Source organism: Rhamphochromis longiceps, linkage group LG4 (genome assembly GCF_057381845.1).
Source record: "Rhamphochromis longiceps isolate RC_006_pf linkage group LG4, R_longiceps_female_GT1.1, whole genome shotgun sequence".
NCBI classification, from domain to species: Eukaryota; Metazoa; Chordata; class Actinopteri; order Cichliformes; family Cichlidae; genus Rhamphochromis; species Rhamphochromis longiceps.
Genome location: NC_140560.1, coordinates 19,526,109 through 19,552,974, shown reverse-complemented (window position 1 = coordinate 19,552,974; position 26,866 = coordinate 19,526,109). Strand labels below are relative to the sequence as shown.

Below are 26,866 nucleotides of genomic sequence, written 5' to 3'. Positions count from 1 at the left end.
ATCACTGCTTATCTTATGCACTGTATCGTGCATACATATATATACACTGTGTATCTGTTTCCCTTTATCATAGCTTTTCGATCTAATCTTGGTCAAATCCATAGTCTTCTTCCTTGCTAACAAGTTTATTATATGACCTTATTATATGACCAGCGACAAGTCGAAGTTAAACAGTCAAATGTGTGATAAAGGATAAACAAGTGCCTATAAGTAATTATTATTAGTCAGTTCAGATTGTTCATCAAATTTTCTCTTTCTTATTAGTGTTTGTAGCATTTAATGTCATGTTTCCTTGGCAGTGCTGTTTTTGTGAGTCAATCAATGTGGATAATGGAAAGTAAAGGCAACAATCAATACTACTTTACTAGTTGACAAGATAAATTTTAAAAAATACACTTCTCTTTTTGTTTTGTTACTTCTGGGAGGGTTTTGATAAGTCATATAGGACAAATTTGTACACGTGTTCTAAGGCCCATGTCAAGGTATGTTCTTGTTATGGTCAGAGCCTGCAATTCAAGCACATGTGACACATTCTTGGGTTTCTTTTGTCTCTAATATTGTGTGTGTGTGTGTGTGTGTGTGTGTGTGTGTGTGTGTGTGTGTGTGTGTGTGTGTGTGTGTGTGTGTGTATATATATATATATATAATGTATATCTAATATAAATGAAACAGGGTTGAATTAAACTGCTCCACAGAGCAGGCTATCATTGTAATCACTCGCTAAATCCTCTGTTACACACTAAATGCTATTGACATACAGGTACTATGAGGGATATTTTATGTCTCTTTAATTGCTTCTCACACAGGCAAATTGCATTTATTCACAAAATGAATATTTAAAACTAATAAAACCCTAAAACACACATTTTACTAGTTTATTAGTGCAGATTGTGGATATCATCTTACACACGTGTTTGAAAATGTTGCGTTAAAGGTAGTGCCACTTTCTGGAAATATTTTCCTCGGTGGATGAGTAGTGGGGTGATAGAAACTCTTAAACAAGATAAACTGGTGAATACAAGGGAACAAGCGGAACCCTTCAAAGGGACTGGTAGGAACCAATGTCTACAGTAAATGTTTCCTATTGACCATAGAGGCAAACGGAACAAGTGCAATTGGAGTGCACACAGCGGTAAGACGGTATATAATCATTTATGAGCCGATATTTCATATTTAGTCTTTTTAATTTCCAATATTTTTTGCATTGGTCGAAGATGGATAGGTCTCATGAGTTTACAGTGTTCCTGCTTGTTTTCACAGTTAGCTACAGACCGCAGCTACAGCTGCTTGCAAAATGTGGTGCTGCTAAAGCTAACGTACAAAGATATAAACATCAGTTACACCTCGTTTCGTATAACTTTAGCCTAATTTAACTTTAGTCAGTCTTTCTTGTAATATTACAAATGAGTCATGGAAGGGGGATAGGTTTCCTTTATTCTGCCGCGTTTGTTTTAATCCTAAAATTGTCATAACTTGCTGAAAACGCTTATAAAGCATTATTTGAATGTCTTCGTGCAGGGATATCGTACCTTCACAGACCTTTTCGGTTCTCTGTTTCTCAGCTGGATAATCTGAGTTAAAAATAAACACAAACTGACTGAATTATATATTATTATGTATTATCTTATTAGTATCATTACTCTGTTTTCGTAACGGTGTGTCCACCTCGCCTAAAGCAGCTGTTGATGTGGTGTCGTAAATCCAGAGACTGACAACCAACCATGACATCACTGGTAAGCTTTCATTTGACAACACAAAAGTATGTCTTTATTTTCTTTTGATAATTTGATCCACTCTTGTGCTATGTTTAATGCCGTGAATCTACAGTGTTGTGCAAAAGTCTTGAGCCATCCCTCATTTCTCCATGTTTTTTTTCCAAGTAGCCAGAATTAATTGTATTTTTAAGTGGTCTTTGGAAACAGTTCTCCAGGCTTTCTGACGGAGTTTTCTTTGGCTGCTTCGTAAACTCATTTTCAGTCCAGTCCTTGCACCTAATTATTTTCAGAGGAGTTGCTTTTTGTTTTTTGTTTTTTTGTTGGTCGGTTTGTTTGTCAACCACTTAACACTGACCTATTATTCAAGCATGAAAGAGGCAGGTAACACAAAAGATTATCCAGTGTTGTACCTCATTACAGTTCGGCTCATTTCAGTTTGGCTAATTCCAGTTTCCCTTTTTTTTTTCTCTCTCTTTTTTCTCTTTCTAAAAACTACATTGACAGCAGACGCAAAAAAAATATTCACTTTTTCCAGTGCTTTTCTCGCTTTTATTTGTCTCCATAGTCTTCCTTGAAAATGCTTTGATCCTTTGTGGTCTTCTTTACATTGTCCAATCAGGTTGGCAATGATTTTAAGTGTCTGATTAGGTTTGTTGTCAAAAAATGAGCTTTGGACGTTCTTCTGGAAGCCTGGGGAACTATTACAGAAGACATCTTGGAAGAAATGACAAGAAAGCTTGGATAAGAGAGTTCAGGCTGTGTTGAAGAATTAAGCAAATTATACTAAATATTGACTTTAAAGTTTGTTACAATTGTACAAACTCCATTTTTACCTTATATGTGGTTTGAGTAAGTTATTGCATTTCCATTTTACTTGTAAATATAAAGGAAGAGACTCAAGACTTTTGAGCTGTACTGGTCCGACATGGCTTTCATGGTGTGCACATTATTCAAATGTGACAGGCTTCCAACAAGAACACTTTTTCTCTTACAGGGAAGCAGCAGCAGCACCTCAACCACAGAATACATCGTGCGTGTCCCCAAGTGAGTAACACATGTAAATATCCAAAGAGATTTGTGTGCACAGGACTTGCCTTATGTCACTGTTTTGCATGTGTTCATGTGTGTTTTGGTCATTCTAGGTGTCACTTGAAGACGTGCATGTGCATGACTATTAGAAGATGATTGTGACGCAAATGAATTGAGCTCAGTTATGTTGCACAATAACTCACTATATTCTTCTTTTTTTTTTCTTTGCATAGAAACACTAGCAAGAAGTACAATATAATGGCTTTCAATGCAGGGGACAGAGTCAACTGTTCAACATGGACACAGGTGGGCTTCATACTTTAACTACACCTCACAGACAAAGCTTAGGTTTTCAGTATGACAGAGCTAGAGTTGATATGAGAAAGGAATATCAGCCAGTCTTATTCGCCTTAAACAAAAAAAAAGAGCGAGAAAGATGTGATAAATTTAGGAATGAGTAGGCTGGGGTTTGTTTTTTTTTCACTTTTCCATTGCTCTTTCTCCTTTCCCCAGGCTCGTATGGAAAGAGATATGAGTGCTCGGAAGATATATGGGGAGGAAGAGACCCCTGAAGGCGCAGCAGGTAGTGAGTTTGGCAAAAAGCAGCGCGAGGAAGCTCGTCGGAAGAAGTTTGGTATCGTCACGCGTGAATTCAAAGTGGAGGACCAGCCCTGGATTCTCAAGGTTAATGGTAAAGCTGGCAAGAGGTGAGTAGAGAGACTCCCTCTGAGTTACTCTCCAAAAGTGTTGGTAATGCAAGATAAAATTATGTATTATAAGAGTTATTATTTAGAGAAATCTCGGTGACTTGATGTCTGTAAAGAATGTTTTTTTTTTTTTTTTTTTTTTTAAGGTTCAAAGGTATAAAGAAGGGTGGCGTTACAGAAAATGCATCCTACTACATCTTCACGCAGTGTCCCGATGGAGCTTTCGAGGCTTTTCCTGTTCACGGCTGGTACAACTTTACACCACAGGCCAAACACCGAACTCTGACTGCTGAGGAGGCTGAGGAGGAGTGGGGCAGGTGAAAGGGAAAGGACGGGGGTGGTTTGGGATTAAAAGTGATGAAGAAAAATGAGTACTTAAAAAATAAGTACTCAGTTAATTGTTTGATTTTAAGACAGTCACCCTCTGTTTTTCTAGGCGGAACAAGGTGGTGAATCACTTTAGCATCATGCTTCAGAGACGTCTTCGAGAGCAGGAGCGGGGTGAGGAAGACGAAGACGAAGGAGAAAAATCTGGGAAGAAGAAAAAGAAGGGGGGCGGAAGAGGGGGTGACCTGCGCATTCATGACCTGGAGGACGAGCTGGAGATGAGCAGTGATGACAGTGACAGCAGTATGGGGGACGGTAAGGAGAAAGACACAACAAGAAGAAGAGACTATTGTAAAACGTCTCCGGCTTTCATCTTTTGATTTTCTTCCTTCAAACACTTTGGCTTTGTTGGACAGATGGAGAGAGCAAGCCAAAGGTAAAAAAAGATGCTGGGAAAGGAAAAGCAAAGAGAAAGAAGCAAAAGAGTAAAGACAACGAGGCTCTGGAAGACAGCGATGACGGAGACTACGAGGGCCTAGAAGTGGATTATATGTCAGATGAAAGCAGGTCAGATCCGTTACACGGTAGCACACAAAGACTCACACTGTATCAACAATGTTTGGGTTTTTTTTGTTGTTTGTTGTTTTATTTATTCATTTATTTTGTGTTTCAAATTTAGCTCAGAAGAAGAACCGGAAAAGGGAAAGCCTGTCAAAGCAGAGGAACACCCTAAAGGTCAGATCAATTTATTGTTAAAAATACTCAATAAAAGTGAAGCTATAAAACACAGTAAATGTAAATGGACGTGTACTTGGATGTTCACACAGTCTCACACACATTCATACAAACCCTAAAGGAACACAATCTGATGGATGCATCACAGGCGACTCACGGTTTCAACATGCTGATTGGTAGACGCACCATTCTATCTTTTGCGGCACAGGCACCCCCAAACATATGATTTTATGCATACAGTGTCAAAAAATTTATTTTAGGCATTGAAAAGTTAGGTGAGTGGAAGGTGACCTGAGTAGACACAATCTTGAAAATGACTTAGGTCTCATATAACTTAGCTCCGCATCTGGACGAACGTTATGGCCAGATACCTGCCAGAAGTGTCTAGTTTTTCACTAATCAATGCATTTAGATTGTTTCTGAATATTTATCCTTTTGTAGGGATTGATGAAGAATCTGAAAGTGAGGAAGAGAGTGAGGAGGAGAAACAGAATGATGAGGAAGCAAAAGAGGAGGAAGAGGAGGAGGAAGGGAAGAAAACCCCAGTTCAAATGGAGAAGAAGAAGAAAAAAGGTAAAAAAAAATTTAAAAAAAAGTCACAACACGTACTGTTGAATGGAGTATTTTAAAATATGTGAGCAATGTGTGTGTATGAGTAGTCAGATTTATGTTCTTGTGCTTCACAGACAGCAGTGGAGAATCAGACAGCTCAGATGACAGTGACATCGAAGGAGAGACGGCCTCTGCTCTGTTCATGGCGGTTAGTGTGCGTAACTGAACAAATTCACATTTATTTCTTTTTAAGCCAAATTAGTTTGTAATATATTTTCCTATCATTATCATAATTAACATCAGTACCGTTGTTGCTTAATAAAACAATGGCTCGACCAGTGTGCGACCAGTTTTGTAATGCTGAAGCTTTGGAGTATTTCATATTAGTGCGGATTGTTATTCTATATTGGAATTTTTCATTCTTTGTTTGCATTCTCATCAATTATCGTCTTTTCCTTCCTATCTCAGAAGAAACGCACACCTCCTAAACGTGCTGGTGGCCGTGGCTCTGCAGGCAGCTCCAGGACTGGTAGCCGTCCTGGAACTCCATCCTTAGACTCTGCCTCCACCTCGAACACACTCCGTGCTGCCGCCAGCAAGCTGGAGCAAGGTGATTTCTCAGAAAGCCCACACAAATGCTCATACGTTCACAGTATAGTGTACATACGTAGATATATGCAGGACCTTCACAAGTAGCTTTCTACTCTCAAATCTTCTCTTTTTGTTATTCCATTCCAAACAAACTTGTCTTCTCTGTCTTGTCTCCAGGTAAGAGACAAGGTCCTAGCATCGACTCACCTGCTGCCAAAAAGCTTAAGATGGAACCCAGCACCCAGAGCCCTGTTCCCTCTGGGAAGAGCACACCTCAACCCCAATCAGGCAAATCCACCCCAAGCTCAAGGTAAGGTCCAGGTTTTTTTTTTTCTTCAATACAGTTTCATAGACACACAGTTATTTCTTCCTGCTTGTCTTACGATTCAGAAGGCTAACATAAATACACCAATAGATATATAATGTAAATATGAGTGTTAAACTGTATTCTTTACTTTTCATTTACCCCACAGTGATGTTCAGCTGACAGAGGAAGCAGTCCGCCGCTACCTGATCCGTAAACCAATGACCACTAAAGACTTGTTGAAGAAGTTCCAGACTAAGCGCACCGGCCTGAGCAGTGAGCAGACTGTCAACGTGCTGGCACAGATCCTTAAGCGCCTCAATCCAGAGCGCAAGAACATAAACGACAAAATGCACTTCTACCTCACTGAATAACCAAAGGAACAGAGGGATGTTGTGGTTGTAGAAGTGGTGAAGTGCTAAAACTGACCCTCTTTTGTTCAAAGGTTATAGTGTTTTCAATAAAACCCATGGAAGAATAGTCTGCACAGGTTGTTCTGTGATATGCCACAGCACAGGAAGCTAGACCCGCCTTCAGCAGAAGTCACCTTAAAGCGGACTTATTTTGTCAGTTTTCTTTTCTGTATTTTTATTCTTGAACTCTAAAACAGTAAAATTGCTTTGCAAGATTTCCAGTTCAAAATATATACATGTAGATTTTTTTTATCTTCCACTTTGCTGTAGTGCAGTTTATCCTTTGTTTTAGTTGCCTACCACTTCCTTGTAAGCTAACTTTGTTTTGATTGGCTGCCCCTCCTAAAAAAAAAAAAAAAAAAAAAAAAAAAAAAAAAAGTTGTTTTACAGGGTTCTCATTTACATCAAAAATCCCAGAGAAGAAAAAAATGTGTATATAACAGAAAATAAGGAATAGTACAATAGGTTCCCTTTAAGTAACAGACTTGTCCATGAAATTATGTTGAATGAAAAATTTTGTTTTGACCTGATAGTTAAAACCTGATAGTTCTGTTTTGTTTTTTTTTTTGTTTGTTTTTAATTCCTTGCATAGAAATTTTTTTCTAATAAAACTATTCTTATGTAAGGATTTGAGTTTTTGTACCTCCTTCAATGTTAAAAAAAAAACCTTTTGTCCTTTAAGGACAAAACTGGGCAGTTTTATTTTTTTGTCAGTTTATCAAATCACTTGTTCCTGAAAGTACTTTAATATAAACAGATTTATTAAACACACTTCACATTAAACATCTAAATATGTATGTGTGTTGCTTAGAGTGAAAATAATTCAAAGAAAGCATTAAAAAGAAATGGCAGCAACTAACATTCACTTCTTACTTTGGGTGCTTGTTGTTCATGAAGTATAGTTGGGCACAGAACACGCATCGATTGTTTATTTTGTCCTCCCTCTGTAAAGACAAAGATTACCCTGAAATAGGGTGCATGCAAATATTTTTGAAAGCTCATTTGCATAACTATCAGGAAGCTAAGACTGTCTTTTGCAAAACCTTAGTTTGCTGCTTTGTTTACTGTCCTGGGATAACCTTTATCACGTAAAAGGAAGCTACTATTTTGACACAACTGGTAGGCAGCAAGTAACTTTATTATTTTAATGATGAAAAAGTACAGCACTTAAAATGCCAATACTGTTAAAGGGATGTAAAAGTGATTTGTGTGCAGTGTTGTCTGAGGTTTCTCATCTTCCTCGTCTTTGTGAGTTTACATAGATTGTAGTGCGATTTGAAGCAAAAACACTTCTATTGTACACCAATTTCAAACCTTTTATTTCAAAAAGTCTTGAAAGAGTAGTTGTCAAACAATTAAATGAACATTTTTCAAACGAATTGTTTACTTTAAAATCTTTTAGTCAGGATTTAGAGTGCAGAATGGCACAGAAACTGCACCAGTTAAAGTCTTATGGCCTCTTGACTATTAACTGCTTGGCCTGCAAGACCTTATTGCAGCATTCAATATCACTGACCAAATATGTTACGGCAGAGATTAGAACACACTGTTGGTATCAAGAGTACTGTAGTGAATCACATGTATCACACATGTAGATTATAGTTTTTTCATGTGAACGAGGAGCCTCTTTTCACACACAAAAGCTATTCAGGGAGTTCAACAGGGTTCTGTGATGGGACCAGTACTTTTTTATATTATACATGCTTTCATTAGGTAATATTTTTAGAAAACATTGGGTACATTTTCTTTGCTATGGAGATGATACCCAGTTTTATCTATCTATGAACCTATGTGATCTGGCTCCATTTATCTTAATGACCTCATAGTAGCATTTCACTCCAATAGAGCACTTCACTCTCAGACTGCAGGCTTACTTGTGGGCCCTAGGACATTTGAAAATAGAATGGGAGGCAGAACCTTCAGCTATCAGACCTCTCTTCTGGGAGACCAGCTCCCAGTTTGGAAGTTTAGAAACTTTCATTTCTGACAAAACATATAGGTATGTCTAGATTAGGTGACCCCCTGAATCCTCCTTTAGTTGTGTTGTAATAGGTCTAGGCTGCTGGGAGGCTTCCCTCGATCTATTGAGTGCTTCTTCTTCAAGCTGCTCTTTTCACTTGTCTGTCTTTATACATCACTTCTGTATTTAGTCATTAGCAATTCTTAAACTCTGCCCATCACTCCTGTAGTTTACCTTTTGTCCTCTTTCTCTTCGCTCTCTTCTTTTTTTCTCTCACCCCCACCCAGTGACAGTAGATGGCTGCCCCTCCCTGAGCCTGGTTGTGCTTGAATTTGTCCCTAAGTCACCAAGTGCTTGCTCATAGAGGGTTGTGTGATTGTTAGGGTTTCATTCTAATACTGTATCTTGCAAAATTAAGTGCCTTGAGGTGACTGTTGTTGTGAATTGGCACAATATAAATACAATTTAATTGAAATATATTTGCATTGCACCAGCTCAAACCAGGATAGACTCTACAATATCAGAGCAAGAACCCCCAAAATCACAAAGCACCCTATGAACCGGCACTTGGCAACAGTCGAGAGAAGGAACTCCCTTTCATTAGGTTTATATGTGAGACAGAATCACACTCCGAGAAGAACAAACATCTGCCTTGGCCAGCTGGGAAAGAGAAGAAAGACCATGAACAACAAAAGACAAAATAAAACCTGAAGGATGGTATAGATAAAAGATACAACATGCAACAGAGCATTCAAAAAAAAAAATCACATGGGTATGGAAGAAGTGGTCAGGGCATCCCGGGAAGCTCCTCCACAGCCTGCGTCTAGAGCCCCTGTTTGAAAAATATAAACATGATAATTAGCACATCACAGACATCGTCTTTAAAGACGCATTTTACCTTTTAATCCCAGGCCCAGAAGTTCTGTAACCACCATGTCTTTGAATGAGACCTAATCCCCATTCCTCTCTGCAATATACTATTATATTGACTCCCCAACTGTGGTGTCATCAGTGTGTTGAAACCCAACTCATATGCAGTCATTACAATAAAATAAATAATTTAGTACAGTCTTCTTTACCTGTGTTAAAAGACTAAAGAAGTACATAAGGAGTATTTGTCTAAACTAGGGTTGCCCAGGAAGTCATGTTTAAGTACTTTATGTCTTGATCCCTTTCATTTAGGATCAACGAATAGAGTGCGGTTCCTCCTGCAATGAATTTGCCTTATCAGAGAAGATGTGCTGCTGCCACTAGATGGCAGCAGCACATGTTGATCAGTTGATCAGAATCAGAATACTTTATTGATCCCTAGGGGAAATTATAAACAATATAAACATTAAAGTGCATTTTTAGGCAAACCATTGAGCAGAAGGACACACTGTTTTCAATTAGAACATTAGATGTTAGTGTAGTGATGTCAGTACTTAAAGAATTGGAGTAAAGTGCTGTTGTTTCACAGCACTTCACTCCAAGTGTTGTCCAGCTGCGTATTTGTGTAATTTGTTCCTAATTATATTCATTAATAAACCATTTTTTGAGTTCTCACACAGTGTTCAGTTAAAAGTTTTTAAACATTCAAGATCATAATTTTATTTGCTAAGGTACATTGGAAATGTTTCACAAAGAGACTGTATTATACAGAATTAGAAAAGCGCAACAAAGTGATGAAATTATTGTATAAATACACAAATCTGAAACAACATTTTAAAGGTGAACCGAAAACAACATTCAGATACGTTTAAATCCGACGTCTTCGGCAAGATCCAGTGCAAATTTAGAAGAATGCCATTTAAATTGAATCAATTTATAGTCTTTTTCAACAGCATGACCAGAAGAGCGTCACGTCCAATAAACATTCTAAACACACACATTTATAGTCGCTAATAAACTTGAAAGATCTTAGCCTTGATATCTCCATGAGTATCACTGGCAGAAACCTCAAAGTTGGACTTGATGATCTGCTGCTGTTATTAGAGCTGGAGCTTATCCTGGAAGGTTACGACAGATGACAGAAATGCGTCGCTGTCGAGGCACTCTCTGCCCGTTGAACACAGACTCCTCATTTTTCAGGATCTCATGAGTGAACTTATATCTGGCCTGGTCCCTGCACAGGTGTAAAAAGGACAGGGTGAACCTTTGTTAATTGCAAACTGCCACAGCTGCTTCTTTACTATAACCATTCAGCCTTGTGTATTAATCAAAATCTCAAACACGTCATATTTAGGAAACATTAAGACAGATATGAGGCAAATGCAGCACCTCAGTATGTAGAGGGAGCGTCGGGAAAGCAGCAGATCCAGCCATTCACTGGGTGTGTCCTCCTTCACTAAGCGCATAATACTGTCAGACAACAGACTCAACCCTGCAATGGTGCTTCCACAGAACTGGAAAAAGTTAGAGAGTAAGATCACCATGTGTGCAACTTTTTTTTTTTAGAAAGCCACTGTGCAAAAATCCTGGCAAACCCACCTTGACACTGTCGATGTGGGGCTTGATGTAGCCAGTCTTGTCCAAATCTATAACGTGCACAGGGCCGAGGAGCTGGCTACATTCAGGAAATGCTGTAGATCGGACCCGATTCAAGATCTCCTCACATGCCGCGCCCCACCTCAGACGCTCAGTCTCTCTGTACCCGTGGATTGCCTAAATGTGCAGGAAAAACAAAGTCGGTCTCACAGCCTGTGTTACTCTGAAGAGAAAACAGTTCAACTACACTGATCAGTGACAGTGTTAGGTGTGAATACAGCTATAGCTCTGTGATGCAGTTAAAAACGAACTACTGTACTTTATGTTGTTTATCACTGAGGTCATAGGGGGGGTGTTGGACTGCATTACTGTCAGAAGTGTGTCTAATATTTTATCCTGCCTCATAAACGTTGTTGGGTTAGACAAACTATCAGAATCACTTCTAATCACAGTGCAGTAAACCACCTTCACCTACACCTTTTTAAATATTCAATACATTCAACTTTCCTAAAGTTTCAGTCAACAATGAACCTGACTTACATCGTCCCAGTGATCAAATTCGTAGCGTTTCTTCTTCAGGCCTGGGTCCAGCTCCCGCAGAAAAGCAGCCTCTTCTGCCTCAGTGATGAAGTCCGTCCTCACCTCCACCTGCGAGCGCAGCTTCTGCACCAGCTCCGGGCTGGAGCCCACCATTGGAGCTTCATCCCCGAGAGGTAACAGGCCACTGGTGGCCCCGGAGCTCAGACAGCGCGGGTTACCGGTGCAAAGAGCTGGCTTGTGGATTTGCTTTAACACAGCCAACAACACTTTCATCGTCCCTGTCGATGTATTATTAGTTAGTGTCCTTATAAAGCCCCCGTTTACCTTCAGCGGCGTTTCGGTCTTGTTGACATAAGTCAAGCAGATATGGGAGGCGCCATGTTGGAAACGCAAAGCATTGTGGGGCTCGAAGTCTTTTCTTTTTCAGTAAAACGCCGGAAAAACAAAATGTTTGACCTCCGTCATCTCAAAGATAATGCCACCCGTACCATGCAAACCATATAAAAGGATAAGAATGAAAATAAATTTACAAAAAATTGTATTACAAATTAGAGTTACAAAAAACCCTATAAAACATTATACAAAAGATATTCTATACAGATTTCTTTTTAAATATTTTATTTATTTATTTATTTTAATGGCGAACTGCTATGGTACCATGAGTGTTTGGATTTTTCCCCCTTATTAATAAACACCTTTATTACGAAACTGAAGTTTGGTGTTTATTGTGTTATCTTTAATATTTAATATTTAAATTTGTTTGATGATCTGAAACATTTAAGTGTGAGAAACATACAAAAAAAATTAAATCAGGAAGACGGAAAACACTTTACACATCACTGTATGTCCTTTAACCTGGGATAAACAGATTTCTAAGTCTGTGGAGGGAAAATAGTATGGTCAACAGTATCAGATCCTGTGGTCTGGTCTCATATATATGTGACCCATATGTCTAACACGCCTTCATGTACATTAATTCCAGCCACAGTTAAGGCTCAGTGAGAGCAAACTCTCTTACAGGTTTAATAAATACAGGGAACCATATGCTGCAATTTATCCATGTGAACACTGGAGGGAACTGAATGCCCATGATTACAAACTGAATCAGCTTAATCAGCACATTTCAACTAGTAAAAATGTTTAAGCCTCCACACAGGAGGTGGTGTTTTTCCCAATTTGTTCATCACTAACTGTATCAATAGTGTTTGACAAAATATACACAAAGATCTTTTTTTGTAATTGCCAGGCTTTAAATCTCTTAACCTGCTGCACAGGATTTTCATGACAACTTATGCAGAAACTGGATTAAGAAAAAAAAAAGCTAACATAGAAAGTAATAAAAATGTATAAAAAGAGTTTATACAATTTCATTAATCCACTGAGTGACTCTGAATCTGTGCGAAATTTTGAAAGCTGTAAAAATGAAGAATGTGAAAAAAAAAAAAAACAGGAGAAAGGAGGGAGTTCATAGAGGAGATGATGACTTCATCCTCACTGGATAATCCCAAGGAGAAAAAAAATGCTTACTTGGCCTACTTACCACTAAGGTTAGCACGTCCACTCTCCTGCTCCCTCTTTTGGTTTGTATCCAGGCAAACTCTTATAGAAGGAAAGTGAGGTATTTCCTTTACCCCCACAAGAAGTACATTGCTTTTACATTGAAGTTAAATTGTGATTTAAATATGCAAAGATAAAGTGAAAAAGATGTTTCCATGTAGAGGACCACCTGCTTTACTCTACTTATAACTACCTTAATAATTCTGGATGTTTAAAAATGTAAAACGTGAGCTTCTTCTAGCACTGATAAACTTTAGTCCACCATCCTTCCTCCTACAGAGACAGATATGTGTGCACGTGATTCGAAACATCCGCATGAATCCCCTGCATAAAAAAGGTTAATTTGAGCTCCTTCTGTGAGCCTATAGTATTGGTCTCAGTCAGTGAACATCCACAATAACACACATATCTCCTCCTCATACAACTGATGTGATTCCCACTTCGTTGTTGGATGCCATGTTGCTGCCCCCAGCATTACATTCATCCAGCCATGACAAGCGTTATGAAGAGTGGGTTCATATTTCAATTCCCAGTTGGTGGACTCATTTAAAGGCTCTGTGATTCACTGAATTATCATGGGTCAGATTCTCCTGGAGGCATCACTATGCCTTCTGTTGAATCAGCCCCCCCCCCCCCCCCCCCCCCCCCCCCCCCCCACACACACACACACAGTTTTCTGAGGCTGAACACCTGAGTACTCAAATACCTCAGAATTCAGGTTATGTAAAGATGATGATGCTGTAACAACAGGAAAATAACACGTTTGACCCTTAGAGCAATCTGTCGTTTTTTGTTTGCTGTGTATAATGTGAGCCAGTGTTACAGAGGTTTACATGAAAATCTGCGACTGGTCTGTGGAGTGCCGGGTTCAGCAGGGGCGGAGTGCTCTACATGCATCCAGCGATTGAATTATTCAGTCTTATGAATCATTGAGTCACGACACTCCTTTTTAGGTCCTCGCCTCTGAGCTGCAGCCTCACAGCTACCCGCTATTTGAACATCTGACAGAGGAAGAAAAACAACAGAGAACTATTCAGACATGTTCAATCTCTACGGATGGGATAGACTAGCTTTTGTGTGTGTTGCATTTACATCCATGATTCCATCATTTTTTAACAGGTTGACGAGTAATTCTGTCCTGATTATTCATCTTCCTTCTTTGACTAAAGTCAAACTTAATTTGGTTCTCTAGCCAGTTATGCAGAAACATTATTTTTTTTTCAAAGATGTCCGTGTTGTCCGTATTTGTGTATATTCTACAGTGCTGTGCAATTTGTATATGCACAAACATACATGAAAATAAAGTATAACAAGTAAAAACATTGTTTCTGTAATTCCAACACCTCCTGCTTTGCAATTTTTTTCTTCTTTTGTGCTTTTGCAAGAGGCTGCTAATAACAAAGAGTCTAAAAAGATGCAATTTAAAATTTGTTCATCCCTTGAGTTGAGGTGACATTTTGATGCTTGGATAATTCTGGGGTCAGTGTTCACAGAAAACAAACAACAACAATAAAAATTCCTCTAAAATGGTGCGGTACAAGGATTGGACTGACAATAAGTAAAAAGCAGCCATTGTCCAAAGAAAAACTTTGATCATAACAAAACCTGGAGAACTATTGCTGCAGACCAAGACAAATTCAAGACAGTATTAAAAGAAATGAGGCATATGTTGAGACTTTTGCACAGATTTTTGACCCCAAACTGAATTTAAAACACTACCTGAAGTTCTAAAAAAGCAGTCAGCATACTGCACTGACAATTACAAGCACTTAACAGGAAAAGTATGCGGGATAGTTGTGATATTTAACTTGATGGATTAAAAAACAATGCCCCTATGACAGATATGAACAATGTCAGCATCTTTACCATTGCACCTTCTTATGAAATTAATTATTACTGTGAACATCATATGAACTAAAGTCTGGGTTGCCCAAAACATCTTTCTTCCACTAAATGAGAGAGGTAAGGAAAAACGTGTGGTTTCAGTCATAGAAGTAAAATCACAATAAATACAGCCTGTTTATCATTTACCGCAGTCTTTTTTATAGAGACAGTTCATGTGCTCTGGTGAGGTAACAATGTTTTGTGCATGGGTGGCCTTGGTGTTGTTGCTCCGCAGTGCTTCTTATGCCGGCTGTGTGGAATAACAGGTTTGGACAGAAGGAGCTGCTCCTTAAAGCCTCTGGCACTGAACAGCAATAGATAATTTCACAGATCAACACACACAAGTGTAAATACACACATTTATGAACAAACACACACAGCATGTAACAGTCTAGAGGTTTTGGAAAGACAATGTTTCAAAAACAAGATTCAAATGACAATCATTAGTAACGTTATTTAAATGCTAACGCACATAACTCACAAGAAGGAAACGTAACAGCCGACACAGAGTATAATTATCTTATTAGGTTAATAATGAATAATGAATACATCATTGTGTTAACTAATCCCAACTCTGCATTTTGTCACAAGATATAAGGCGTAACGTCTTTGCCAAACTCACTTTCTTGTGTTTATTTAGAACAATAGGTTTGTGGTTTTGAATCTTGGCCAGGGATTCATTCACTAAGGATCCCCAAGCTAGGCCCTGCATGCTACCCCAGCCTACCTTGGGCAAGGGGTACTCAAGGGACATTGCCTGGCTTAACAGGTTCCGTGTTAGGTGTTGAGAAACTGGGACACATTGATGAGAAGTGGGCACATATGTACAAGAACTGAGAAGATCAAATTGATGGAATGCAACTAAGTGAGCTGACCCAGTGAGATCAAGGATTCAGATAGAGGAAGTTCAGCATGAAGAACATGTGCGGGAGGATGTTAGTCAATTAAGTGAGGTGCAGAAGGGCATCATGATGGACAGGTGCAGAATGAAAAAAAAAGTACAACAAGATGTTCATAGCAGAGGCTGAGGCATAGCTCTGGGCACTAGACTGAAGAGATATACCAGACAAGCAGAGGCCAAGAGAATAAACGCTCTTCAAAAATCCATTGAGGGTGTGCTCTCAGGTAAAAGGGTAGAATAGCACCAAGGCAGACCCAACAAGAGCTAAAAATGACAAATACTGGAAAAACATCTGTGAGAAGGAGGTGTCACACAACAAGTGGTTGGCGCCCCTAAGAGCAGACCACAGCAACCTCCAACAACAAGTCTCCAGAATAAAGAAAGGACCTGACATGATCCGTACCTACTGGCTGAAGAAGCTAACAGATCTCCATGATCACTGAGCACAAATATATGGTCTGCTAACAGCAGGTTCTCATCCACACAGAGCAGAACAGTTCTGATCATGAAGGATCCCAACAACTACTTGGCCATTACCAACCTCTCCACTACATTGAAGCTCTTCTCAGGCATCGTAGCAACCAAGATGAGTAGGCACATGAGTAATACATGAGCACAGCTCAGAAGGGCATTGCAAGTAACACCAAAAGGCCAAAGCACCAGCTCCTGGCTGACAGACTCTAAGGCAGTATCAGGCAGACCAACTTGGGCACTGCCCAGAGTGACTACAAGAAAGCCCACAACTCAGTGCCCCTGCACATGGCTACTGGAGTGCTTGGCGTTAAAAAAAAGAAAAACTTTGCTGTATTATTTTATCTGGTTACTTTTAAAAGAATCCAAAGATGATTTGTTTGTCTTTTCTTTTAAAATACACTAGAGCTAATCATTAATAAAAAAAAAATTGATGCAAAATAGAGAATTACAACATATTTTTTTCCTTTGAAACTGTCACTCTCCTGTACTACTTACATATATTTTAAGTAAAAATATGAACCTGTGTGTATTTGAGGTCGGACTCAAATACACACAAATGGCCTAATTCTAGAAAAAATGAAATAGTAAAATTTGAGAAATTATAAATTTGGAAGTACTACAATTAACTTTTCTTCTTCTGCTATGATAATGTTTCAGCACTTCCTTCATGATACAACAAAGGTGTTTCACATAGATCTTTATCTTTGTGTATTTGTGAAAATCACTTTACTCCCAATCGCCTAAATCATAACTATCATGAATAACCTCATAAAGTAAAGTAAATACCTCCCCCCACAAAAGGATACTGCAACAGACAGAAAGAAAATGGTAGAAACAAGCAAACAAAGCAACAAAAAAACAAGAAGTTAATTGAAGAATTACGCTGAACTGCAGTTAGCTGAGTATAATCACTAAGACTATGGTGTAAGGTAGTAGAAAAATAGCCCGAAACAGCTTCAATTGCTAGAAAATGGGTATGTAATGGATTGTGGCTAAATAAATGAAGGTAATGGATTGCAATTTGTATATACGCACACAAACATGAACCATGTTGTCTGAAGTGGCATCTCCCTGTGAGTCAGACCTACAATGAACTTGCGCAATCGTGCAGGTTTGTAACACTGGGGCTTTGTTTCTGATTTCACGTTGTTCTCCACGGTGCTGAATTGTGGTGCTGTCCATTGTCCTGAAGTGATGCCAAGGATAGCAGTCATCAGGTTTTTCTTAGTCGAATTGAAATTGTATTGAAATACAATTGTATTGCCAAAGTTGTATCAAAGTAAAATACCAACAAAACAAAAGAACAGTAAAAAAAAATGTATCTACCAGAATATCGATGCTTCTGATCAGCATTTAAATTTTGTATCCTGCATGCCCTTGAGGAGGGGTCAGTATCTCTCATGGCCGAATTCTTTGCTTAAGTGCACACAGAGCAAAACGATCCCCTTCTGACATATTTGAGGCGTTTAAGGTGGCAAAGTATCGACTGGCTTTCACACGTGCCGCACGCCTCTGCTGATTCGATTTGTTAGATTTGCCAGGCACCCTTAAATCTCTAGATGATTTCCCATTCACTGACACGGCTATGTGTGGAGTCAATCAATTAGCTCACATACAAGGGGATGTTGTCCTGGACCAGACTTTGGGCTTTCTCTCTTCTTCTTAGGGGCTTAATATAATGTGGCACCAGCATTTTGCTGAAGGTGTATATTGGGTGATTACATATGACAACAGCTCTTTGCCACCGTTCTCCCGCGTCCACTTGGAGGTTTGCTTTCAAAACGATGTGTTTTAGGTAAAAAAAAAACAAAACAAAACAAAAGAAAAAGAAAAAAAGAAAGAAATGCTTTAAGGTGGAATGGTGGTGTGTGCAGAAATGTTGTCACTATGAAATAAATCACATCATCTCTCGGCGCCGTCCATCCACCTCCCCTGTCTCCCCTCTGTGTTGTCACTGAAAATATTTGCTGTTTTGCTTGGGCCTTAGCGCAGACCATATGGTCACACCTTCAGCAGGCACCGGTGTTTTCGGTGGAGCGATGATGAAAGCCTCGAGGAGAGGAGAGTGAGGGAGCGATGAAGGCAGGAAAGAAGATCCTAGACTCAGTTTCAGGGAGGAAGGGAGGGAGTGAGGAGTGCTCTCTTCGTCCATTAATTTCCAAATGTCTGTTGCTAAGAATAGCCTGCCCCCCCTCCCGCGCGCGCGCACACACACACGCACACACACACGCACACACCACCTTCCCTAACAAACACACGCAGGATCGCGCGTACACACATTGACGCGCCTTTACTGACGAGCCCGTGTGCGCGCAGTCATTGTCAGCTTGGGTTGCAGCTGTATCTTTGCAAGAGCTGCATAATGCCCCCCCCCCCCCCCCCCCCCCAGCATCCTTCCCACCCCGTCGCCATACGTACATTTGCGCGCGCACAGTTCCCCTCCGCCGCACACACGCTCCTAATAAAAAAGTCCCTACAATACTTATTTTGAAGAAGACAGACAAGAGTGTCCGCCTCAGTTTGACAACAGCGGGATATCTGTGTTTCAGTTCAGCCGGACAGGGCTATGTAGCCCGAATCACCTTAAAAGAAACAGGCGAGTAGGCGATGCCTCCATCCCTGACACAGGTCTGGAAGTTGGACGCGCTGCGTGCGTCATGTGCTCTGGCTGCAGAACTGAGCAGACTCCCATTCTAGTTCACACAAGCTGAGAGACACCGCGAGGAGCGATTTATTTCATTTATAGACAGACTCGGGCCCGAATCCCAGGGAAACAGTCAGTCCCCTCCCTTTCATCCTGTCACCATCCATTCACCGATCCATCGATCCATCCTGTCCGTTCGTCCCTCTCTCCCTCCCCTTGGGGGCTGCCGGACGAGCAGAGAAGAGAAGAGGCCTTGAGGAACGGACTACTCCAATGAGAGAGAGAGAGGGAGAGAGCGAGAGGTACGAAGGACGCTCTGCCAGGACATTTGAGCTCATCGGTGCGGACGAAGGTAGACTTTTTTCTTTAAAGGCGGGAATGGTGATGGACTTTCGTACTGCTACACCTAGAATGGCCAAACCAAGATCATGAGAGGGTGTAAAGCGGCGGAGAAGCGACCGTCTTACCCTTGTCTTTGACGCCGTCGCTCGCGTGTCCCTTGTTCGGCTTCTGGATGGCCACGCAGGTGAGGGATAGAAGATGATGGGTGCTGATGAAATCGTTTGAGAAAATTATTCCACCTAAGACAGCATTGACACCGATGATTCACGGAAAAACGGTATTTGTTCTGTCTCATTGCTGCCTTCTGAAATTTCACATTCTGAAATAAGGCTCGTGAATAGCAAATGTCACATTTTTCCGGTCCAAAGGTTTGTGGAGTGTACTGGTAAAACAACTGTAAGGTGGCTGGAGCCACGTTATTACCACACACTGTACCAAACATTGCGGATGTTTCAGAAATAAATAAATAATAGTAGCTTTTCCATTTCAATGCCTTTAAGTCTGTGGAAACGCGACTGTTTCCAAAATGCCGACCTGAACGCCAGTGACTGTCGTGGATAGCTGTAAGCTGTTTTATTATTTATTTATTTTTATTTTAACAATCTTATTTATCGAGGCCTGTGTTATACTCGGGCGTTAACGTTGTCAGAGCAAAGACATGAAACGTCCAGCAAGGTGCAGGAAGCTCGGGTGCGCTCTGAGGCAGGCTTGTACCGTAGGCAACATGAAACATTCATGTTAACTCGCTACAGTCTCACCATGATTTCATGTTGGGAGCGAACCCTGCTTTTTATGGACATAAGAGTGGACAAAGACTGAGAAACCCCACAGCACTACCCTACAGTGCAACCAGTCAGCCAACCGACCACACATTTAATTTCCTCACACCCACAATTGGCCGTTGGCAGAGACGCACAGAAAAGGAGACAGTACATGGGCGTCCTCGTCTGCTAAAACCAAGCGCTGCAAAACTGCTCGCCGGGTGCAGGTGTTCAGCATAAGCTTACAAGACAACCCGTTGTGCATATGAGACGTTCTGATCCAGATGGGATGTAATGTTGTGTGGTTGCACAGCTGAGCATTGGTCTCCTTCTCCGCTGCTTCGTGAAGATTGGCTTTTGGTGTCCAGAGAATGGCGCGGTTCGGAGACGAGGTACCAGCCAGGTATGGCGGAGGACCTGGCGGAGGAGGCCCGGGAGGCCGGGGTGGTAGCAGGCAAGGAGGACCCCATGGACACGGCCACGGACACGGTCATGGGCATGGTCACGGGCATGGCCACGGCCCACCTGGAGGGCCCGGGGCCCAGAGAATGTACAAGCAGTCTATGGCGCAGAGAGCCCGGACAATGGCACTGTATAACCCCATCCCCGTACGCCAGAACTGCTTCACTGTCAACCGTTCGCTGTTCATTTTCAGCGAGGACAACTTCGTGAGAAAATACGCCAAAAAGATCACCGAATGGCCATATCCTTTACCATGTGTGCAGTGGGTAAACGCCTTTATAGGCCTTACCTACAGGTAGGCCTGTGTGCAGACAGCTGTTTTTAATAATGTTTCACTTTTTCCCCGTTAAATGAGCTGCAGACTTTACGTTATGTCCCAGTATCAAACAAGCAGATCCATCCGTGCAAGTCACGAATGAGGTATAGGCTACAGTAGGTGACAGAGGAGTTGCTGGGTGTTTAATTAATAGTCAATTAACGAGGGTGGTTCTGTAACAGTGGACCATTCTGATCACCATTAATCACATTTGTTTGCATTTTCACATCGCAATCCCGCGAGACTTGTTTGATATACGCTTCCTAAGTGGTGTGTGTGTGTGTGTGTGGTTTGAGTTTGTGGTGGAGGTATAGGGGGCGCATCTGGTTGCTGATGTCAGCATGTGCAGTATAGTCACAATGCCCAGCCAGGGTATACAGAAACAGGAGGAAGGAGCAGAGGAGGTGGGGGAACCAAAAGAGAGAAAAGGAATTTAGATTAGTTAAATGTGTGTGTACGTGTGTTCTTGTGGCAACGCACACAAGTTCCCATATCAGCACGATGCAGGTGTCCTATATGATGTGTATGTGTGTGTGTGGCAGAGAGACAGAGGGAGAGAGGGGGGTGGTGGTGGTGGTGGTGGCGGGGGGGGGGGGGGGGGGGGGGGGGGGGGTAATAACTCAAGTATGCCAGTGTGAATATAGAAACTTGCAAATTTTGTGGATGCTCATCTTAATCACAGAAGATGCAGGTGTCACTGAATGAATGTGTCATCATTTCACACTGTGTGCGTGCGTGTGTGTGTGCTTGTGTAGGCCTACTCCAACCACTAAGTGTGACAGTGTTGCATTTCCAGCAATCCCCTGCATTTTCACATTTCTGAAACCAGCAGGTTTCCTAGGGAGAGAAAATGAAAAGTGATTTCGGTATTTTCATTTCCAGGATTTGTGTATGCAGGCATGAATGCATGCAAATGTGGAAGTGAGTTTCTGTGCAACTGTTAATGACAAGAGGGAAAATTGGAGTAATGATTATATTGATCTATGCTGATGCTTGAGCCATGACATAACTACACACACTAATTGGGTTGTTCCTGTGCATAGATACTTAGAGCGCCTCTGAATCATGTCTTAGTGACTAAATGACAGATGTGTTGCTGAGCAAACGCAAGAGTGTGCAGGGATTTTGAGGTTATATGTGTATGTATACATTACCACCGAATCAACAGTTAAACATACAGTCAACTTGCTTACTGAGAGCATGAATTGTTTTTATTAACAACCACTTGTGCTTTTCCTATTATAGCAAATTGTCTGAAGAAGTCACTTTACAAACTGTCGTATCCGTTACCAGATAGCTTCACATTATGAAATAAAATATAGTTTCTTTTCTTTTCAGTTTGTTTGGATTTTTTTCTTCCGAGCATATTTGGTAGTGCCTGCAAAGATAACGCTAATGAAGACAGGGCATTGTTCACTTTTTGCTTATTTGATCTAATATTTCTTGTCTTTTATTCCTTCATCAGACTTTGTAGCAGACTGTAGAGATAGACCAAATGAGAAGAGTGGTATTCACTGTCACATGCAAAACCACATACACATACATACGCTCTTAGGCCACAAGGACACCCCAATCCTAATTATGTAAATAGCTGTACAGCCAATGATAGAAGCTGATTTTTCTCAGTTTTATGTAATTCTGTGTGCCATGGTTGAAGTTTTTGCCTCTCTCTGTAGTTGTTTTGCATTCCTTTGTGGTCACGTTGGATCTCTTTGAAACCATTTAGAATAATTTTGCATGTCTTTGTCCACATTTTGTGTCTTGTGTGATTCATTTGCATTTTGTGCATTTTTCTTGTTGTTTTAAAATTTGAGCTATATTTGAGTTTTTAACAAAAAGCTAGCTTTTTCTTATAAAAAAAAGGGAAGGGGTTGAGAGACATGATGATGTCACATGCAAAACCACCACCCAGTGTAAGGTTGGTGCCACAGCTTCCATAAATTAAATTAACTAAATATTTTTTAATGTCTCTCTAATGTTAATCCATCAGTATGCGTAAACTATTTAATCCAAATCATATTTTTATTGCTAAAATATAATTATTGTTGTTGCCTGTGAATTTTCAAATGCGTTGTTTTATAGAAAAGCAGAAGAAATAGTGAAACACACATTTTTTTTTATTAAGATGCCAAACTACAGTTACCTACCTTTCTGAACAACAACCAAAAAAAGTTTTATTATACATGATTAATTTCTGACTTTCATAAGAAGTCCAGTGTGGCGGCTCAAATTTGTGTATAAATATAAAGGCACTTTTTTGTTTGCCTAATAACTAACAATACAGCTTTTAGACTTTTTTTTAAGACAGGCAGCCCAATAAATCAGTCAAGCACTTTTTAAATGGTTTTGTTTTTGTTACGGCAGCATTGGGGTGTTGGTTTACCTCCCGATAATTACTTACTTATTGTTAATTATGAGGTGTAACTATTACCTGTTTTCTCTGGAAGCTCCTGTTTCCCCTTCTGTCTGCAAACATTTTAAATTACAGAGCTTTACCTGGGCATAAGGTTGCTCAATACATACACAACATTAAATTAAATCTACTACATAAAACAACAGTGAATGCTGCTCATGAAATGTAATTGATGGATTTGAACCTGCAATACATGCAAGTGTTGCATGCTGAGTTATTTGGTAGATTTAACTGACTGTTTTTTTTCTGAGTGCAGACTGAAACAGCTTTTTGATTCACCAGACGTGTGAGTCTCAGTGGACTCACTAACAGGTCGAACCGTGACCTGCGGCTTTATTTAGTTGTGAACTGAGCCCGTGGGAGTGCCACATAAATAACTGTGCTCTCACGTGCACATTTACATACACTAGGCTAATATTTGGTCATTTAAATAGAAATAGCATCATGGGGTGCAGTCTCAATACTGCGTCATTTCATTTTTATAAAAAACAAACAAACTGTGAATAGTTTAGAAGTAGTGCTCAGATGCGATTTAATCCTAGCTTTTTCCCTTTTGTTACAACAATATTTATCTGAAAAATAATTGGCGCTTTGATGATATGCTGAAAAGAGGGATATCTAATATGTCGGTCCGTAAGTGTTCAATTTGAAATATGTGAAGTGTGAAGGTCATAGCATATGATTCACATCATTTATAGTCATAAATTCAACGACCCCTCACGGACCCTATGGATAGGGGCATTGTCATCCTGGAAGAGATCACACCCAACAGGATAGAAATATTTCATCCCAGGACAACGGTGATCACTCACAACTTCAGAGTGATTTGCAGTGATCTCCCTCTAAGGGAGGTCTCAAACAAGCCAGAAAAAGCCTCCCGTAACATACAAGTCTTACCAGATCCCCTCACTGTTCTACAGTTTCCCTTTAATTCGTCACCAATCTATAAATTAAACTAATTTTCTAAACAATAAATGCATTTAGAGATATACATTTTAGCATTAACTATATTTTACAAATAATGTCAATTACTATCAAACAAACAAATCACAAGTGACAAAATTCTTTCTACCAAATTTATGTAAAAAATGTGTCATCTTTCAGAGCTCCAGACTTCAGTCCATAGGTTGGTTCCACTGGGCAAGTGTCGGAACTTAGGAGTCACAGGACACAGGAACTCTTTGGTTGCTAATTAAATGACTGCTGTGGGTTATATGTTGATAGGAAAGTGTGAGCTACTTAACAGTGAATAGTTATTTCCAGTAATGGCAAACCCCACACACACTTTGCTTAGACTTTTAGGGGCTGATTGACATCATACACACGCTTATAACCATTTTTGAAAATAATTGGTATCATTGAGTATCTTTGGCAGCACAATGTCTGCAGTTTTAACAAGGTAATGTGTGCAGTCACAGTGAGTCAGCTAGCTAGAAGTGAGTAAGGCTAGTTAGAATAAAAAGTTAGTGTAAAAAGTTGGTACCAGAACAAAGGTAACCGTTAAAACTGAGCTGGCAACAATTCAGTGTCAAAGACTTAAATGTTATCTTGTGGAGGCTCTTTCTGGTGTGTCATAACAGTTAAGAGCTGAAACAATAGTAATTAAATTACATTTTAGTCGTATTCATCAATAAACAATCCTGTATTTGAACAAGTATTATGAATTATTCTGTCGCAATAATGTCTGTACCTGAAATTACTGCACAATGCATGTTAGAGCATATAGCAGAGGGAAGCTGAAACTAAAAGGGTCATCTAATAGGAATGACCTTGTCCAAGGGTGTCAGGTGTCACCCAATGAGATTCTGTAAACCCTGCAAATGCATTTTCATGTAATTCATTTTTTTCTGTTTAAGTAATGTGTCGTGCTGGGTCAGCTTAGGTAATCTACATCTATGCATTACACACAAATTTTTTAACATGTGCAGACAAACACATACACACTGACGCAGCTTTACAAGTAGACACTGCATGTACACCATATGGTGCCATTGCATCATCATCGTCAATTGTTTTTTTGTTGTTTTTTTGTAAATAGAGAAATCTATATGCAGTATATTCTATCTATAGCAACACTGTTCTCATGAAATGGAACACAAATTATGCCTTTTAATAATCTTAATGTGGGCGTGAGGGAGATTTAAGAATTTCTGGTGGCCTCTTAATATTTTGTTGCTATATATAATGTGTAAAACTCAGTATTCAGAACTCTGTAACCTGACACGTTGCCTGGGCATCCAGTGCCATTGAAGATTTTCTTCAAACATTCTGCATACGCTGTAGGTGCCATTATCAGTCGTGCTTATGTTTATTATATATGTTTACACCTATTTTTCTAATGATGGTTCCTTAATTTCCTTGCACAAATGGTGAAATATTCAACATCCAAAAGCTTTATTTATATACAAATGCATTTATCAGATTTTTAATAGTATTAATAGAAACAATAAATTTTTTCAGGGTCTGTATATGCTGTAAGGCAATGGTGTGCTTGTGCTCTGTGTTCATGCCAGTACACTAAAGGGCATTTTTTAAATCATATTATAGTTTTGTATTTGATGCTAGACATGGATAATGCTTTGGAACTGGAGACAACAATGACTGACCATTAAAGATGGGCAAATTTGGCCTTTTTGTGGGGTGTGTGTGTGTGTGTGTGTGTGGGGGGGGGGTCATTCTTAAAAAGCTTTTATTAAGACATGACTAATACTTTGGTATCAATTCAACAGGAAAATTCAGGAAACAGTGTATTTGTTTTTCTGTGGTATTAAAAGTGTAACAGATGCTGTAAAGACCATAGATACTGGGTGGCTGAGGCTGGTGCGATGAAGATTATTGGAAGGAATTTTTTAACAGTGCAATATGAGATAGTTGCACCATTGGTTTTGTTTTTGCAGAACACTTAATTCGTTCAAATTTTAGTCAAATTTAATGAGCTTTATTGGCTTTTGTGTTTCTTTAATGACAGAGGTTGATAATTGATAAAAAAGTACATTTTTAAATAGTCTTATAGCCGAAGCTTTAAATTGTGTTTTTGCAGACAGTTACCATTGTGGTACCTAAAGGAAAATTCTAATAACAAGCAAATAAAAATGATTACCTACATCATTTAAAAGGTTATTAAAATATAAGAAATAGAGTGTGGAAGTGCTTTAAATTTTTCATACTTTTGTAGGACAGGCTGATTGAAGTTTCCTACATTCGCTGACATATGCTGTTTGGTATGATATTTTATTAATTGCCTTTTGGGAAACCCACTGGGATTTTTCAGGAGTGTCTGTCTGAGTTCTGCACTGAGACATACAGAGAAAAGCAGGAAATTGTACTTACTGTTTATACAGTGTCAATGTGGTCCAGGGAATATGGAGCTTTTTTCCACAAACAAAAAACAAAGTTATTTTTTGTCAGTCGAAAGTCAAAATTTGGGGCTAAATTTTTAAACTTTCAGGTAATTATCTCAAAAATGTGATTTATTAAGTACATCTAATAATAATAATAATAATAGCTTAATTCGGACTCCTGGATGGCCATTTTTAGTAGCTGCAACACGCTTTCTTTGTGAACATGAACATTTTGTAAGCCGATAATCATTGCAGAATCATAACTCTTTACTAGCTTTCCTCCAGACTGCTACTGTTAGCTGATAGCTAAAAACACCAGCTTAATTTTGTAGATACTGGACAGCCATCTCTTTGCTGCCTATTTGTTTCTCTTTCTGTCATTTGATACAGATGTACTTCTCATATGGGTTGTTTTTTTTTTTCTTCTTTTTT

The 26,866-nt window shown here is 39.7% G+C and overlaps 3 protein-coding genes across 8 annotated transcripts in view; 2 read left to right on the top strand and 1 right to left on the bottom strand.

Annotated features, from left to right (window-relative positions):
* Positions 1-1,066: 1,066 nt before the first annotated feature.
* On the top strand, positions 1,067-6,862 carry gtf2f1 (general transcription factor IIF, polypeptide 1). Of its 3 annotated transcripts, none has more exons than XM_085403646.1 (14): positions 1,067-1,132; positions 1,680-1,733; positions 2,710-2,759; positions 2,978-3,050; positions 3,258-3,451; positions 3,598-3,768; positions 3,888-4,093; positions 4,195-4,345; positions 4,458-4,513; positions 4,955-5,086; positions 5,200-5,273; positions 5,534-5,675; positions 5,834-5,966; positions 6,130-6,862. In XM_085403646.1, exons 2-14 carry the CDS (start codon positions 1,722-1,724, stop codon positions 6,332-6,334), a joined length of 1,599 nt encoding a protein of 532 aa, XP_085259772.1. In that variant the 5' UTR covers positions 1,067-1,132; positions 1,680-1,721; the 3' UTR covers positions 6,335-6,862. The 3 variants fall into 3 exon arrangements, with proteins under 3 accessions (XP_085259772.1, XP_085259770.1, XP_085259771.1); XM_085403644.1 differs by having other exon boundaries at positions 5,200-5,279; XM_085403645.1 differs by having other exon boundaries at positions 1,099-1,132; positions 1,677-1,733; positions 5,200-5,279.
* On the bottom strand, positions 6,714-11,722 carry alkbh7 (alkB homolog 7, RNA demethylase). Its single transcript, XM_085403647.1, has 4 exons — positions 11,340-11,722; positions 10,803-10,976; positions 10,593-10,717; positions 6,714-10,437 (listed from the first exon to the last, which is right to left on the bottom strand). Exons 1-4 carry the CDS (start codon positions 11,610-11,612, stop codon positions 10,317-10,319), a joined length of 693 nt encoding a protein of 230 aa, XP_085259773.1. The 5' UTR covers positions 11,613-11,722; the 3' UTR covers positions 6,714-10,316.
* A 7,382-nt stretch (positions 11,723-19,104) lies between these two features.
* The window catches only part of cacna1aa (calcium channel, voltage-dependent, P/Q type, alpha 1A subunit, a), an 89,247-nt gene continuing 81,485 nt past the window's right edge, over positions 19,105-26,866 (top strand). For all 4 annotated transcript variants that reach the window (XM_085403640.1, XM_085403639.1, XM_085403638.1 and 1 more), the window contains exon 1: positions 19,105-20,605. In XM_085403640.1, coding sequence (XP_085259766.1) covers positions 20,274-20,605 — 332 coding nt within the window. In that variant the 5' untranslated portion in view covers positions 19,105-20,273. The remainder of the gene's footprint in view (positions 20,606-26,866) is intronic.

What these genes read in the sequence shown, in the direction of transcription:
- gtf2f1 (XM_085403644.1), top strand. An exon ending in AGCAGAGGAACACCCTAAAG is followed by an intron (nt 4,514 to 4,954) that starts GTCAGATCAATT and finishes ATCCTTTTGTAG; the next exon opens with GGATTGATGAAGAATCTGAA. An exon ending in GGAGAAGAAGAAGAAAAAAG is followed by an intron (nt 5,087 to 5,199) that starts GTAAAAAAAAAT and finishes TGTGCTTCACAG; the next exon opens with ACAGCAGTGGAGAATCAGAC.
- alkbh7 (XM_085403647.1), bottom strand. Translation starts at nt 11,612, where the DNA reads ATGAAAGTGTTGTTGGCTGTGTTAAAGCAAATCCACAAGCCAGCTCTT. An exon ending in CCCACATCGACAGTGTCAAG is followed by an intron (nt 10,718 to 10,802) that starts GTGGGTTTGCCA and finishes AACTTTTTCCAG; the next exon opens with TTCTGTGGAAGCACCATTGC. An exon ending in CGCTCCCTCTACATACTGAG is followed by an intron (nt 10,438 to 10,592) that starts GTGCTGCATTTG and finishes ACACCTGTGCAG; the next exon opens with GGACCAGGCCAGATATAAGT.